At 36.3% G+C, this 18,234-nt stretch overlaps 1 protein-coding gene across 7 annotated transcripts in view; it reads right to left on the bottom strand.

The window, feature by feature from the left end:
* The window catches only part of NBEAL1 (neurobeachin like 1), a 199,488-nt gene extending 183,037 nt beyond the window's left edge, over window positions 1-16,451 (bottom strand). For all 7 annotated transcript variants that reach the window (XR_014017998.1, XM_081261110.1, XM_081261111.1 and 4 more), the window contains exons 1-2: window positions 16,250-16,451; window positions 15,067-15,338 (exon numbers count right to left, since the gene is read on the bottom strand). Coding sequence is in view for 6 of the 7 variants with exons in the window: in XM_081261110.1 (XP_081117236.1) it covers window positions 15,067-15,117 (51 nt within the window). In the remaining variant the exon portion in view is untranslated. The remainder of the gene's footprint in view (window positions 1-15,066; window positions 15,339-16,249) is intronic.
* Window positions 16,452-18,234: the final 1,783 nt, after the last annotated feature.

The raw sequence follows: 18,234 nt of genomic DNA, 5'->3' as shown, positions 1-18,234 counted from the left end.
ATCTGTTGAAACTTCTTTTAAGGTTTATTATATCCTCATTTTTTGTAAATATCTGTGTGTTGAAAGGAATGTATATTGGGCATTAAGTCTACATAAATACATCATAATTAAACCTTTACCTTTACTGTTTCTATTCTATCAATTACTGGAAACTACTGAGAAAGGTTTTGGTTTTAACTATTAATTCTTTTTTTTTTTTTTTTGGACTGAGGATTGAATCCAATGGCACTTTACCACTGAGCTACATCCCCAACATGTTTTATTTTATTATTTTGAGACAGTGTCTTGCTAAGCTGCCCAGACTGGTCCTTGAACTTGCGATCCTCCTGATTCAGCCTCCCAAGTCATAGCATTACAGGCATGAGGCATTACCCGGCTTTACACTTAAAAAAAAGAAAATTAGCCTTACAAATTAGAATAATTTTTTAAAATTATTTTTTAAATTAGCCTTTAAAATTAAAATACATTTTACAATTCCCCTTAGAGAGACAGCTAATGTATGTGTCATGGTCTGTCCATGTGAAAACCAGGTAACAGGTATTCATGCATTATCAATCCATACATCATGAATAAAACTATAAAACTGCAATTTAGGCTACCAGCATTTTTCAGTGTTCCATTAAATAATGAAATATTTTATAATAAATGTTGTCTTCTATAAAACACAAAAATCTGTTCAAGTTTGATTTTAATTCTTTAATCAAAGTTCTCATACTAATTTTATAATCTATATATTCCAATACCAACATATTCAGTCTTTCCTATTTCCCTGATCTATTTCTGTTGTCTCCTGTTGATTCTTATTCAAGGCAGTTTTCCTGGAAGTTCCCAAGTGAAGTGAGTGAAGTGGGTTGACTTGTAGTTCACCTTTATACCAAAGGAATAAGCCTTGAGATTATAAAGAAAAATCTTCATTTCTCATGCTGAGTAGCTTCTTGGCTTTGATCTGGCCACTCCTAAAGCCAGGAAAATAAAAGCTCAAATTCAACAGGCAAAAAATGGTTTCCATTTACTGATGTTCCTGCTTTAATAAGATTTTGCTTTCTAATGCTTTCCTCTCCTGCCAGTTTTTCACAGCCTTTAAAATAATTCATTTTATCAAGAAATCTGAGTAATTTCAGAATAAAGATTAGTTCAAATATAGCATACTTTATTACCAGAAATAAAAATCTATACTAAGACACTTTGTTTTTTTTATACTTTTTGGTCATGCCTTTTGCTTGCCTCAATGCCTTTTGTGACTATTAAGCTACTATACATTCTTTAAAATTTGATCAAGACTCAGGAGCATTTCAAGTTCAAGGCCAGCCTCAACAACTTAGTGAGGCCGTAAGTAACTTAGTTAGATCCTAACTCAAAACAAAATTATTCTTTAAAACAGGATAGGGAGGGCTGAGGTTGTGGCTCAGCAACAGAGTGTTCGCCAAGCACTTGCAAGTCCGTGGGTTCAATCCTCAGCACCACATAAAAATAAGTAAGTAAAATAAAGGTATTGTGTCCAACTACAACAAAAAAAATAAATATTAAAAAAAAAAAAAAAAGAAAAAGCTTGGGACGTATCTCAGCAGTAAAGCACCCCTGAGTTCAATTCTCAGTACCAAAAATAAATAAATAAATAAATACCCTCCCTTGATCAATGCCACCTCTTCCACCAAGCCATCCCTGATGACTTATGACTTCTCTATCCTGCTTGCCTTTGTTTTCCTATATCTGGACTTACAACCTAAGTAGAAAACTAATTCTATTTAGAAAAGCATATTCTCAGGTGAAATACGTGAATTCATAGTCAATTAGATGAAAGCAAATATGTTAATAAAAAGAAAGCATATCACATCCAGGAAAAGCCAGGAAGCAATTTTAACATATATAAAGGAAACAATATTAGAAGCAGGCTTAGAATATACCAATACCTAGTAAGAATGATTTCAAATTTTACTTTTTATTTGTTTGTTTGTTTTTGGTTCTGGTGATACTGGGGATTGAACCCAGGGTGCTTAACCACTGAGCCACAACCATTTTAAGACAAGGTCTAATTAAGTTGCTGAAGGCCTCAGTTAGTTGGTGAGACTGGCTTTGAACTTGCAATTCTCCAGTCTCAGCCTCCCAGGTTGCTGAGATTACAGATATATGCTACCAAGCCTGGCTACTTTAAATATTTCATAAACTTTAAATAATTATCCCTTCAGGATGGAAATGGAGATCATGTGAAAAATAAGCCAGACTAGAAAATCAAAGGTTGAATGTTTTCTCTCATATGTGGAAGCTAGAGCAAAATTAGGGAAAAGTGGGGAAGTGGTCAGATATCAAAAATATATACAGAAGATCGTGGAGTAAATAAAGGAGATTGAGAGGGAGGGAAAGGACAGGAAAGGGGAGGAAATACAGAATGAATTTAAAGAAATCATGTTATGAGCATATATAAATATACAGGGAATTTCACCTGTATGTACAGAGTACTAACCAAAAATAATAAAAGACCAAAACAGACATCAAAAGCAGTGATACAGAATAAAACACAGTGACAAACCCAAATGCAGTTATCTCATACTAGACAAAGGTGCCATAAACATACACTGGAAAAAAGATAGGCTCTTTGACAAATGGTACTAGGAAAACTGAAAATCCATATGTAATAAAATGAAATTAAACCCCTAACTCTCAATCTGCACAAAACTCAACTCAAAGTGGATCAAGAACGTAGGCATTAGACCAGAGACCCTGTGCCTACTAGAAGAAAAGGGAGGCCCAAATCTCCGTCCTGTTGGCTTAAGAACTAAATTCCTCAACAAGACTCCTAAAGTGCAAGAAGTAAAATCAAGAATCAACAACTGTATCAAACTAAAGCTTCTTCATAGCAAAGGAAACAATCAAGAACATGAAGAGATGAGGCTGGGGCTCAATGGTAGCGCACTTGCCTGGCATGTGTGAGGCACTGGGTTCGATTCTCAGCACCACATATAAATAAATAAAATAAAAGTCTATCAACAACTAAAAGGATATCTTTAAAAAATGAAGAGAGAGCCTACAAGAATGGGAGAAAATTTTTGCCACCCATACCTCAGAGCATTAATCTCCAGGATATATAAATTATTCAAAAACTTAACACCAAAAAATAAATAAATAATTCCATCAATAAACAGGCAAAGATACTGAACAGGCACTTCAAAGAATAAGAAATATGATCAGTCAACAATATATGAAAAAAATGTTCAACATCACTATCCATTACAGAAATGCAAATTAAAACTACACTGAGATTTCACCTCTAGTCAGAATGGCAATTAATAAGAATACAAGTAACAATAAATGTTGGTGAAGATGCAGTCCCATTGCTGGTGGGACTGCAAATTAGAGCAACCACTCTGGAAAGCAGTATGGAGATTCCTCAGAAAACTTGAAATGGAACCATCATTTGAACCAGTTATCTCATTCCTCAGTTTATACCCAAAGGACTTAAAATCAGCATACTATAGTGACACAGCCACATCAATGTTCATAGGAGCTCAATTCACAATAGCTAAGCTACGGAACCAACCTAAGTACCCTTCAAAAAGTGAATGGATAAAGAAAATGTGGTACATAAACACAATGGAATATTACTCAGACACAAAGAATGAAATTTGCATTTGCCAGTAAATGGTTGGCACTAAGGCTATCATGCTAAGTGAAATAAATGAATCCCAAAAAAACAAGACTGAATGTTCTCTCATATGGGTGAATGCTGACTCACAATGGCAAGGGCAGAGTGAAGGTACAGAGGACTGGACAGGTGGGAATAGGAAAGACAGCAGAATGAATCAAACATAACTTTAGTATATTCACATACAAATACACAACTAGTGTAACTCCACATCAAGTACAACCACAAGAATAGGAAGTTATGTTCCATGTAGTTTAATGTCAAAATGCATTCTACTGTCATGTATAATTAAAAAGAACAAATAAATTAAAAAAAAATAATAAAAGATTGAGAGGAAAATCAGTAAAGTGGAGGAAGGAGAATAAGGGGAGGGGAGAGGGGAATGGATGGGGACAGGGATTGAAATCAAATTCCACATCAAAACGAACTGAAATTGTATAATTATAATGTTTTAATTAAAAAACCTTTAAAAATTTATACACACAGAATCATATATATGCCCTATTTATATATAGCAAAAGGAAAATGATAAGAAAAGAACCTCCAAGAGAAAAGAGCCAAGAGCAATAAAGAAGAATGGCCTAGGCAGTTATTCCAAGGAACAGAACTGAGTTAAATCATGGAACTAAGGGTAGAGGAAGCAGGCAATATTTGCAGTTTTCACAACAGTTATGAACGTATAAGACTTTCACTCTTCCTTTTTGAAGAACTTTTGTTTTGTTTTGGTTTTTGGTACCAGGAATTGAACCAGGGGCACTTTACCCATGAGCCACATCTCCAGCCCTTCTTGTTTTTTATTTTGAAAGAGTCTAAGTTGCTGAGGCTGGCTTTGAACTTGCAATCCTTCTGCCTCAGCCTCATAAGCTGCTGGGATTACAGGCATGTGCCACTGCACCCACCTAAAGAGTCTATATTGAAGCATTCCTATCTCAGTTTCACAAGTATACATTGGGTTTGTAGGGGATATCAATAGTATCTTCAGAATGCAAAGTGTTTAGTATCAAGAAAATAACAATCAGATGTGATATATATCTTAAGATTCTGTGTTTCAAGACTGATAGCATTACTGAATAAGAGTCTTTTAAGTTCTTTTTTTTTAAAGAGAGAGAGTGAGAGGAGAGAGAGAGAGAGAGAGAGAGAGAGAGAGAGAGAGAGAATTTTTTAATATTTATTATTTTTTAGTTCTTGGCGGACACAACATCTTTGTTGGTATGTGGTGCTGAGGATCGAACCCGGGGCGCACGCATGCCAGGCGAGCGCGCTACCGCTTGAGCCACATCCCCAGCCCCTTTTAAGTTCTTAAGATAAAAATAAAGTTCATTTTACATATGGCAGGGATATGAACAATTGTAATCAAGAAAGCAGACTGTGGGCTAGGCAAGATGGCACATGCCTGTAATCCCAGGGACTCGGGAAACTGAGGCAGGAGGACTGCAACTTCAAAGCTAACCTCAGCAAAAGGAAGGCACTAAGCAACTCAGTGGGACCCTGTCTCTAAATAAAATATAAAATAAGGCTGGAGATATGACTCAGTGGTCAAGTGCCCCTGAGTTCAATCCCCAGTACCAAAAAAAAAAGAAAAAGAAAGAAAAAGAAAAAGAAAAGAAAAGAAAAAGAAAAAAAAAGAAAGCAGGGGCTGGGAATGTGGCTCAAGTAGTAGCGCACTTGCCTGGCATGCGTGGGGTGCTGGGTTCGATCCTCAGCACCACATAAAAATAAAATAAAGATGTTGTGTCCACCGAAAACTAAAAAAAATAAAATAAATATTAAAAAAATTCTCTCTCTCTCTCTCTCTCTCTCTCTCTCACAAAAAAAAAAGAAAAAAGAAAAAAAGAAAGTAGAATGTGGTATATTGGATACTTGTCCCATTTTTATTTTGGGGTGGGGTCGGGGGAGAGATGGGAGTACCAGAGATTGAACTCAGGTTTTGTATTTTATTTAAAGATAGTGTCTCATTGAATTGCATAGCACCTTACTTTTGCTGGCTTTGAACTCCTGATCCTCCTGCCTCAGCCCCCAAACTTCTAGGATTACAGGGGGTCTGCCACCACACCTGGCTACCAGTCACTTTTAATTCTCTTTCCATTCAAACTCCTTACAAACACTTCTTCCTCTATCATCTTTTTTAAAAAACAGAAAAAATATATATATATGATATTTACTACATGCCTAAGATATGAGAGTTTTAGTCTACCCTCTTAAATGATAATGTTCTCTAGGACTTCCTTTTACCTTACTTTCTTCTTACACACAAATAACTGCCAATATGGCAACTCTCAAATCTTTATTTCCAGCACAGACTTCCTTTTTAAACTGCAAACCCATATGTGGAATATTTCTACCCACATAAATTCTTACCTGAAAGCTTTGTGGTCTTGTACTAGCTAACTTTGTGAATGGAATGTCCAAATATCAGTTTCAAAAAAAACCTGAAAATTATTTAGACTCTTCTACATTTACAAATTATGCTAGAGGTACACAAAGTAAATGCTACCAATTCTACCTTCTACCAGAAAAATTTAGATTATGATAATCAAAAGAAAAAAATCTTGCATCTTAACAACTTTTAGAGTAGTAGTAAAATGCTCAAGTCAAATCACAAAAGCAACATTTATTTCCTAAGGGCTATTCCCAGGTCTACTGATATAAAATATACTCTTTCTTGTTTTGACGTCCATCTTCTAAAAACAAACACATATTGGTATCTACTAAAGGCTTTTAATAATCACGTTGTGTTTTTTTTTAAGTCAAAGAATATTTCCTTCCTTATAAGGTCATTAAGCCATAAAAAATCAAGAGCCATTGCAATACTTTGAACATGTTAGAGACTTAATATAGATTCAATTAAGCTTCAATTTTACGGGTAGACATGTATTGGTCCATCATACTAAGAGCTTTACATAGAATTACAACCAATACTGTACTAATATAAATTGTCAATTTTCTCATTAGAAGAGCATTCATTCCATTTTTTCCAAATATGTATAAGAAGAGGTATTTTCCTTTTTACCTGAATAAAATATCTCTAAATTCTATTTTTATTATAAAGAAAAACTTTTATTCTGAAAAGGAAGTTTACTCTGAGCTCACTGCAAAACTATCTATTTCAGTCATATTCCAGATTTAGAAGGACAAAGGCCAACAGCAGGAAATGGAGCATCACCAAGGTCCAAAACAAACTCGAATTATAGTGGGAAGAAAAAAACTCAAATAAGTATTCAAGATAATTAAGCACTCTGCTTGAATGCAAGACTAAATAAGTACAAATGAAAAATTATTTAAGACATTCATAAACACAGTTTCATTATTATTAATAAAAAGATGAGAATACAACCCTCAGTTATCATACAATATATAGGCCAAATGGAAGTGTCTGGGAATAATATTCCAGACACAAATGTATATTTGAAGAATACAAATAAAGATTACATGTTTATATTTCTTACTCTTTTTTAATATTTATTTTTTAGTTGTAGTTGGACACGATAACTTTATTTTATTTATTTTTATGTAGTGCTGAGGATCGAACCCAGGGCTTCACATGTGCTAGGCAAGCACTCTACAGCTGAGCCACAACCCCAGCCTCATATATTTCTTACTCTTAAGGTACATCTACGTACAATCAATTTTTTCTCAACAACTTTGATGTGTACAATAGTGGTTTGGGGGGCTTTTTTTTTTTTCATTTAACAGATGAGAAAACTAATATATAAAGAAACTAGGTAATCTCCTTTCAAGTCACTAAAACCAGAAGCGTAACTGGAATTAAATCCTGACTCCAATCCTGTTAGCTCTGCAGAATTTTCAGTGTAAATTGAATTTAAAAAAAAAAAGAACACTGAATTTCAACCCCATTGCCATATTTCATAATGCCACACTTTTAAGTCATTTTGTATCTTTTTACTCAGTTTTAATGCATTCGATACTTTAAACCAGACACAACAAAAAAATACCCTAATTGGAGACACCTAAGAATTTGATATCTAAAAATTCTTCATCCCTAAGAATTTGAAAACTTCAATTTCCCTCATATATATTCTGGGGACCAACTGCAGCATTGCCACAAAGACTAAATTTCTAATAGATATACATCTTTATACCTATCTGAGGGCAACAGATGAGATAGGGTTTATGATACATATGTCTTTCTGTGAAAATCCATGACTTCCAAAAAGGTACGTAATTCCAAAAGCTGGTATAAAGATGTTCTCTATTTTTGTTTCTTTGTCTGCCTTACGTTAAGCATGCTAAGTGACGAAATATTGTCAAAAGACAGTAGACATGATGCCTACTACATATTACATAAACTAAAATCTTCAGACATTAAGTAATTTTGCCAGGGCTGGGGATGTGGCTCAAGCGGTAGCGCGCTCGCCTGGCATGCATGCGGCCCCGGTTCGATCCTCAGCACCACATACCAACAAAGATGTTGTGTCCCCCGAGAACTAAAAAATAAATATTAAAAATTCTCTCTCTCTCTTTCTCTCTCTCTCTCTCCTCTCTCACTCTCTCTTTAAAAAAAAAAGAAAGAAAGAAACTGCACACCACAAAAAAATGTCAGGTAATAGATATGCTAATCAGCTTGATTTAATCATTCCACCACGTATGTCCATATCAAAACATCACACACCATACCCCATAAACACATACATTATTTGTCAACTTAAAATAAGATAAAAATTGCACAGGTTTTTACCTAAATTCTTTTCAAATATTAATATGTTAAGTTCTATCTTCTAAAAACTGAAACTAGTAATTTCTTTTAATTTGACTTAAAGGATTTTGATCAAGAGTATTTAGGTTTACAATCACACCCAGACTAATAGGCAGAAGACATACTTATTTCCCATTAGCATTCTTTTGAGAAAGCAATATTACACAAGGGATATTTCTGAGGAAGTCCTACTACCTACAAAACCTACTAAACTTTTATAATGTTCAGTAACAACTTCCAAAACATTGCATTCCATAAAAACACTATCATGGAACTTTAATATTAACCCATTACTGACACACTGTGGACTACTTGTACCAAGGTCAGCTCTGTGGCAAAATGGAAGATACCTTAACCTTACTGTTCTGAACCAGAACTTGATAAATCTTCAAAGTTGTCTTTAGTCAAGTTTGTATGTGATGTCTTATGTAAAAAAACAAACAAAGTAAGGCAGTACAATAGTAGACACTGTTTAAATTTTAATAATTAATGATGAACTTGAGAGAGGGAAAGTTCTAGAGAATTATATTAGCCAAATTATATTGTTATATGGTGTGCATGTATAAATATGTAACAACAAATCTTATCATTATGTACAAATATAAAAATGCACCAATTAAAAGAAAAAAATGAAAAAGAAAAAAATGAATTTGATACTAAAGAAAAACAACTTGGCAGGATGCTAGCAAATCAAATCATTGTTCTGAAAATTTTTTTTAAAAATCAAACATTTATGCTATAAGCCTGCCTTCCCTTTAAGAAAATGTATCAATAACTGATGAAGGAATATTCTGTGTGTTCTAATAAATGAAAAGAATATAGTTTTGCAAAATCCTAATGAAATAATACAGTTAGGCAAAAATCACTGGTGACTGCCTTCTATATCTATTATAGAACCTGAATCAGTTAAGTATTATATTAGCCAGTCTACAAACATCAGCAGAGAGAACTAAAATCAAGGAAAGTCAACTAGCAAAAACAAAACAGAGTTTAGAAAACTCTGAGGTCAAAAACCTGGTTTCTTTTTTTTTTTTTTTTTGTCAACGTGTTGGGTTTTTAATGGTTACTACTGTCAGTCTCTATTAATTTAAAACCTAAATTTTAAGAAAAAAAATAAAATAAAGAGACCTATATCCAAATATAGTCCTATTTCTGAGTTACAAGAGGGTTAGAATTTCAACATATAAATTTGAGGGGAACACAATTCACTTAATAGCAATGCATCTATTTTCAGGTCCTGAAACTTTCCATGTTTATTCTCAAATCTTCACACATGTTATCACTAGCTTTTGGGTGCTTTTTCCCTATCAGGAGTTTAACATCTATTCTTCAGATCTCAGGATATTCTTCATTAAATATCAGTATTGAATGAATTGTCCCACTGTCTGTATTACTCTATCTCACTTATGGAAATCTGTCCTCTGACATCATGTCCTTAATTATTCTTTGTGGTTATATTAATCTCTTACCCTTAAGCAATATGTTCTATGATATAGGAATAATGTTTTATGCCTATATTCAGTTTCTAATTCATTTCATGAAATTATATTTGATTTTTATTTTTGCTTTATTTGAATATGTTGTATTCTCTGTATTACAGAAATAAATTGTCTTTGTAATTTGAAAAAAAAGGTTTCTTCAACAAACAGCAAGGAAGAAAGTCTGGTAAGGAGGAACCTGTACATTTAAAAGTTTCACAGATATTTTCAACAAAATACAATGCTTATACTTTATTTAAATATTAAGTTAGGGCTGGGGTTGTGGCTCAGTGGTAGAGCGCTCGCTTAGCACGTGCAAGGCCCTGGGTTCGATTCTTTATAAGTAATTATAAAGGTCAACCAATAATTAAAAAAAATTTAATACATAAATAAATAAATGTTAAGTTAAACAGTGGGAAAATAAGAATATTATTACACTTGCAGAAAAGTTAGTACATGATCACAAATTTGATAATTTAAAGAATTACTGTGTTGGACCAGGTTTGGTGGTATAGGTCTATAATCCCAGAGGCTCTGGGAGGCTGAGGCAGGAGGATCACAAGTTGAAAGCCAAGATCACCAACATGGCCAGGCTCAGCAACACAGTGAGGCCCTGGGAAACATAGCGACACCCTATCTCAAAATGGAAAATAAAAAAGGGGCTGAGGATGTGGCTCAGTGATTAAGGATCCCTGGGCTCAATACCTGATACCAAAAAAATACTGTATTATAGATTAACTATGGGTAAGATCACAAATTGGGATTTGATTTAAAATGATTCAGGATAGATATAGGTGAAATGAAAGGTTACAGAGATGAAAAATGACTGAATACAAACTTATCAAACTTATCATTGTTGAAACAAGGTGACAGATACAAAACAGTTAACCCTTCTTCTCTACTTTGTGCATGCTTGAAATCTTCCATAATGAAAGCTTAAGAAAGGACAACTAAAAGGTTTTATACAACAAGCTACAGAATAAGAAAGAAAAAAAATCCTACCTATCCCTCAGAGGTCAAAACAAACAAAAATCTTAACTAAGAAGTAAGACAAAACATTCTCGCTGTATACACACTCTTACTCAACAAATAAGAAAACTGAGACTCAAAGAGGTAAGTCTTGCTCAAGGTCACAAAAGAGAATAGCAGCAGAATCAAAATTAGACTTCACAATTATAAGCCCACAAAAAAGTCTAAGAAATTCTAAGAACTAAGTTACAGAAAACATTTTTACGAAAAGACCTGAGCAGTCCTGAAGTCATGTGAAAGCTCATCAAAACTGTAAAAAGCAAACAGAAAAAGGCTTAAAAGTTTGTTGGAGGAGGAAAAGTCAGGTGATTTCTGAGGAGCTAACTACTAGGAACAATTATAGCTAGAAAATCCAAAGAACTAAGTATTCAGTGATCATCCTCATTAGGAAGAAGAATTAAATCTATTTGCTGGATTTGGTAGGTATCTTATTCAAGGTGTCTTCAGAAGAAAAAGTTATTATCTAATAAATACATTATCTATAAAATGATGAAACATGATTTAAATATTCTTTGAAAACAACTGAAAAAATGTCTTATTAAGTATATGCCATAATTTTTTTTCTTTTGTAATGGAGATTGAACCCAGAGGCTCTTAACAACTGAGCTACATCCCCAACCCTTTTTATTTTTTATTTTGAGACAGGGTCTTGCTAAGTCCTTAGAGTCTCACTAAGTTGTTGAGGTTGATCTCAAACTTGCAAAATCATCCTGCCTCAGCCTCATGAGTCACTAGAATTACAGGCATGCCATGCACAAAAGTTAACTCAAAATGGATCAAGGAGCTTGATATCAAATCAGAGACAAGGCATCTGATAGAAGAAAAAGTTGGCTACGACCTACATACTGTGGGGTCAGGCTCCAAATTCCTCAATAGGACACCCATAGCACAAGAGTTAATATCTAGAATCAACAAATGGGACTTGCTCAAACTAAAAAGTTTTTTCTCAGCAAGAGAAACAATAAGAGAGGTAAATAGGGAGCCTACATCATGGGAACAAATCTTTACTCCTCACAATTCAGATAGAGCCCTAATATCCAGAGTATATAAAGAACTCAAAAAATTAGACAATAAGATAACAAATAACCCAATCAACAAATGGGCCAAGGACCTAAACAGATACTTCTCAGAGGAGGACATACAATCAATCAACAAGTACATGAAAAAATACTCACCATCTCTAGCAGTCAGAGAAATGCAAATCAAAACCACCCTAAGATACCATCTCACTCCAGTAAGATTGGCAGCCATTATGAAGTCAAACAACAACAAGTGCTGGCGAGGATGTGGGGAAAAGGGTACACTTGTACATTGTTGGTGGGACTGCAAATTGGTGCAGCCAATTTGGAAAGCAGTATGGAGATTTCTTAGAAAGCTGGGAATGGAACCACCATTTGACCCAGCTATTCCCCTTCTGGGTCTATTCCCTAAAGTCCTAAAAAGAGCATGCTACAGGGACACTGCTACATCGATGTTCATAGCAGCACAATTCACAATAGCAAGACTGTGGAAGCAACCTAGATGCCCTTCAATAGACGAATGGATAAAAAAAAAATGTGGCATTTATACACAATGGAGTATTACTCTGCATTAAAAAATGACAAAATTATAGAATTTGGAGGGAAATGGATGGCATTAGAGCAGATTATGCTAAGTGAAGCTAGCCAATCCCTAAAAAACAAATGCCAAATGTCTTCTTTGATATAAGGAGAGTAACTAAGAACAGAGTAGGGAAGAAGAGCATGAGAAGATGACTAACATTAAACAGGGATGAGAGGTGGGAGGGAAAGGGAGAGAGAAGGGAAATTGCTTGGAAATGGAAGGAGACCCTCAGGGTTATACAAAATTACATACAAGAGGAAGTGAGGGGAAAGGGAAAAATAATACAAGGGGGAGAAATGAATTACAGTAGAGGGGGTAGAGAGAGAAGAGGGGAGGGGGGATAGTAGAGGATAGGAAAGGCAGCAGAATACAACAGACATGAGTATGTCAATATGTAAATCAGTGGAAGTGTAACTGATGTGATTCTGCAATCTGTATACGGGGTAAAAATGGGAGTTCATAACCCACTTGAATCAAAGTGTGAAATATGATATATCAAGAACTATGTAATGTTTTGAACAACCAATAAAAAAAAGAAAAAAAAGCCAAAAGAAATGTATATGTATAATACACAGTTAATGGTGTAAAGTACATGTTCAAAAATATTAAAAGGAAATACACTAAATTGTTAACAATGAAAAAAAAAAAAAAGAATTACAGGCATGCACCACTGCACCTGGCTACACAGGACTTAATCTTAAACATAAAAAAAGAATTTATCTTCCTATTCAAGAAAAAACAGGTTTCAAAATTTGACCATAGGGGGCTGGAAACAATAGCTCAATGATAAGAGTATTTGCCTGGCACAAAGTAGAGTTGAGTTCAATCCCTAGCTCAGCAAAAAATAAAATAATATTGACCATGGGGACCCTTCATTATTAAGAACAGAAAATTTAAAATGAATGTAAGGGTTCATACTTATATAAAAGTCACTAAGAGTCGGGCGCACACCTGTAATCCTAGAGGCTAGGGAGGCTGAGGCAGGAGGATCTCGAGTTCAAAGTCAACCTCACCAAAAGCCAGGTGCTAAGCAACTCAGTGGAACCCTGTCTCTAAATAAAATACAAAACAGGGCTGGAGATGTGGCTCAGTGGTCAAGTGCCCCTGAGTTCAATCCCCGGTACCCAAAAAAAAGTCACTAAGAATAAAATTCAGTGTATGCATAAAGGAACTACATACACTGTCTTTTCAACAAGCACTGTGTCACTTAAATATTAAATCTACACAAAAACAATATAATTTATTAATGAAACCATGTAACCTCATTTACCTTTTGTTATTCTGAAAACAATGAAAGCTTTTTTTTTAATAAATTGTTTTTAAATTACTAGACATTCATATTAAAATTTCATTTAAATTTTTGGCCAACATGTGTTAGTTACTATTCTCAAGAGTCTGATGATTTGGATTAATTTATTACTGGAAGAACTTTCTATTTTTAAAAAGATATTTCTGGCATTAAAGTACAGAAGACTAAAAGCTATTTTAAAAATTTATATTAAACATGTCAAGGTATATGTCATTTAATAATTATAATACCTATCAAACCAAGAAGTTAAAAAAATATTTTGAAGAACTGAAAGCATAAGAAAGGAGGCTAAAGGGATAATACTGAAATAAATGCTATAACTTGAGAACTTCACTACCCAGACCTAAATTAACTTAAATAGATTAGGGATGTTTCTCCGACCCTTGTCAGTATCTTCAGAGTAAATACTTGAAAATGTGTTTTTATGATACACTCTTCTCAATAACCTAAAATCAAAGATAAAATCAAGCTATCATGTAAAAATACACATAAAGACAAAGAAGAAAAAGGAAATTATTTTTTGAATAACAAAAATAAAAATGTTAAGGCAGCCACAATAGTTAAAAGCATGGACATGAGTCAGGCACTACTGTGTTTCAGGTTCACTCCTGAATCAGTTTTCTCAGCAGTAAAAGTGGATAGTTATAAATCAACCTCCCAGAATTGTAGTGAAGAGCAACTGAGACAAGGCTCTCAAGTGTTAGCATAGCAATCAATAACCTTTACATACAACTTAAAAGGTTAGCTATGAGAAAAATGCTTAATGCCCTCCTCACGAAAAAGGCTCTATCCTACTCTATCCTATTCCCACGTGTAGGAGAAAAAAAAAGCATAAACAAAAATAAAAACTTTTTAGCCAGGCATAATGGCAAATGTCATCCCAGCTACACTGGAGACTGAAGCTGGAGGATCACAAGTTCCAGCCCAGTCTGAACAACTCAGGGAAACCCTTCCCAAATTAAAAAAGGGCTGAGGATGTAGTCCAATGGTAAAGTGCCCCTGGATTCAACCTTCAGTAAGAAAAGGTTGGTTTTATTTTTTTCCTCTTAAGAGAATAATTTGACTTATACAATTTTGAAATAACTGAAGACAAGAATCAAATAAAAGACTCTATAGTCTGTCAATATTATGTATGTATTCAAACCTGAAGAGTAGGAAATGGAAAATCCCTTACATGTTTTTAGTTTGGGGTCATTAGCATGAATAAATACCCTATTATCCATTAAATAAAGTCTGGTTACAAAATTTTATAGTGAAGTATTTTTAAAATAGAAATAAAAAGGAAAGCAATTACCTTTGTACAATAAAGCATCCAAAGTTCAAAGAGTCTCTCTCTGGATGCCATTCTGGCTTTCACTCTGGCACTTTTATTTTCCTCAAAAAATTATGTTCAAGACCACAGCAAGTTCATTTTATTTTCCAAGTTTCTCAGTCGTTAAAGTAAAGCTCACAGCAGTAGAGCAAACAAAAATAAGTGAAACAATTGGACTCTCTGGTCAACAAAAGGCAGTTTCAGTGGTTACTCCAATATATCCTCATCAGTGGTAGCTAGGCAATTAAATAAATCTGTGAAAGAAAAAAAAAAGTCCAAAGGTTGGTTCAAAAGAGGTCGTATTTTTAAAAAAGAATCTAGATTTGTCAGAAACAAGGGATTTATCTGCTTGAGTTGACACCATCAATGGGATAAACTTTTACACTTTTTAGATTTCATAGACACTTTAGATTCAGGAAAACACAGCAATTAACAAAATATATAATATCAATATTAAGTCCTAGAATCTAGAGCATATTTATGAGTAAGAACACCCAAAAATGCATTAAGAATACATGCAAGTCTCCCTTTTCATTCACATACATTTTATAAACGTAAGGACAAAGCCATCTCCCACCGCCCCCAAACCCGGTGCTGGGGATGGAACCAGGGCCTCGTGCATATGAGCCAAAGCACATATTTCAAACACATAAAATCTCTCAGAAATTTCTAGTGTGCTTCTTAAAGTTGTTGGGAATGTTTGTTGCGTTGCAGGGCAGGGCGTGGGGGAGGGCGGGAGGAATTTGGTTTGTTTGTTTTAACAATCTTCAGAGAGTGAAAGTCAACCTGTCCACCTGGCCACTCTACCTCTCCATCCAGGAAGAAGAGTGGAGCACGCACACACAGCTAGGAAAAGATCCCGGGAAAGCCTCCAAGTGTTACGGGGATCTTTAAATTTCCTCCCTGCATCCCAGACAACCCAAACGGAGGCAAACTTAAGATATGCCAAAGCTGCCAAGAAAAGCTTTAGAAATGGGGCAACGCCAGCTTGGCGTCCCCCGACCCGCAACCGATGCCAGCCGGACTACAGCAGGACACGCCCGGGACAGCCTGGCCCCCTCACCGCCGCCCCTCGCTCTACCGTCCCTCCGCTACCAAGCACCCCTCCCATTCACACCGCGCGGCTCCCTCTTTCCAATCTCCCCTTTCCCCTCCCTGCGCTCACACAGGGTGCCAGTCGCCGCCACCCGGCCGCCGTCTCTCTTGCTGCCCTCGCCCCCTTCCCAGGGCGAAGCCCAGTGTCACCCCGCAGCCGGGCAGGCGAGGGAGGCGGAGCGCGAGGGCGGGAGGAGCCGGGGCGGGGCGGCCCTGGGCTAATCATTCCGGGCGGTAGAGATTTACCCGGCCCTCGGGCTGCCGCTCTTCAATGGTCGCTCAGGCTAGGCAGGGGCGGATGACTAGAAGCCACGCCCCAGCATACCTGCGCAGCCGCAGTCGACCAGGCTCCTGGGGGAGTACTGCGCGGCTGGCGCCAGCCTGGGCGCTCTTGTCAATCTTCTCCAAGCTGGGCGTGAGAAGAAAAGGCCGACGTGCTGACGTCCGCGCCCGTCCGGCCCCGCCCTGCCTCGGAACCCACAGACAACTTTCAGCGCGTGGCGTCATTTCCGCGGATTACAAGGATCTTGCGTTTTGATTTCTTTGTGGAAGTAGGATCGGTCTTGGGAGTTTGTAGTAACGTTAAAAAAAAAAAAAAAACACTAATTCCTAAGGAAAAAAAAATTCGTTTCCCTGAGCGCGTCCGTTTTGTGCCGCGAATTTTCTCTGTCGAATCAAAGGATTTATTTTACCACTGCTGAACACTGGGTTTTGCTCTTTTTTGCAAAAAGCAGACGACTGGGTTTACTAGCTATAGACAGCTTTCAGGGGATGTTTGTTTAGAGTAGAAAAAACGCGTAAGATGAATTACCTTTTAAAACTAAATGTTTACACAAAATTATTGTGAAAAATTTCAAGCATCTACAAAAATAGACTAGAAGTTGCTCCGTGGTAGAGCTCGCTCTTGTGTGAGTATTTAGGTTCCTTCCTGCCAAGTTTCATAGAACCTCATTAAATTGCTGAGGCTAGCCTCAAAATTACCATCGTTCTGCCTCAACCTCCCCAGTCCCTAGGATTACAGGCCCGGGCCACCGTGCTCGGTTTGCCCTTCCACTTTTTAAAAACCTGCAGCGGAGACAGGGCTGTGTGCGTCTAATCCCCAGCGACTCGGGAAGCTAAAGTGGGAAGATCTAATGGAATGTTCAAAGCCAGCCTGGGCTAAATTGCAAGACCCTGTTTCAAAAGAAAATACTGGATTCTTATGTAGCTCAGTGGTAGAGCGTCCCTGAGTTCCATCTCCAAGCAAGGACTTGCACCTTTATCCCACACTTGCCTGTCTGATTTCTCCCAACTATTCTGGTCTTCCCATATCTCGCTTGAGATATTTAATTTCCGCGCTGCTCCTCAAATGCACGAAGCATATTTCAACGTCAGGAATTTTCACACGCTTCCCCTCTCCTTGGTATATTTTTTCCCTAGATGTTTGCACATAGTCTTTAAGGGCTCTGCTCAAGACTTATCTGAGAAGCATTCCCTAAGACTTCATAAATAGTAACCTTTCTTCCTTCATTTTTCACTGTAGCACTTATCAACTGATATATAAGTTATTTGTTGTGTGTTCCACTATAGTAAGCACCATGAAAACAAGGGACTTTATTCAGTGCTGTATTTTTAGGTCCTTGAACAATGTCTTACACATAGGAGTGAAATACTTGCAGACTATGTGAATAAAGGGAATGTTCTGTTTCCCCATTATTTCTATACCATTCCATCTCCAGCTCTCCTATAAATTGTTAGTTTACAAGATTTTGGACTCTTCTTGGGACTATTGCTTTAAAAAATTAGAGCAAAAAGTAATAAACGTTACTTTTTGTATGGTACTGGAGTTGAAGCCTGGGAGCTCTACCACCACCCCCAGCCCTTTTCTCTTTTGAGACAGGGTCTTCCAAACTGGCCTCTAGCTTATGATCCTCCTGCCTCAGCCTTCCCTGTCACTGAGATCAGAGGCATGGGGCACTTCTAGGCAAAGGTGGATAATATTGTACACTTGTTCCTCAAAAACTTTTTTGTGTGTATGTGGGGGAGAGGGGAAGGCAATGGTACTGGGGATTGAAC

Source organism: Spermophilus citellus, assembly GCF_964194105.1.
Source record: "Spermophilus citellus genome assembly, chromosome: 11".
In the NCBI taxonomy this organism is placed as follows: Eukaryota; Metazoa; Chordata; class Mammalia; order Rodentia; family Sciuridae; genus Spermophilus; species Spermophilus citellus.
Note: the sequence above shows the minus strand (reverse complement) of the source record. Positions and strands in the feature narration are given on the sequence as shown.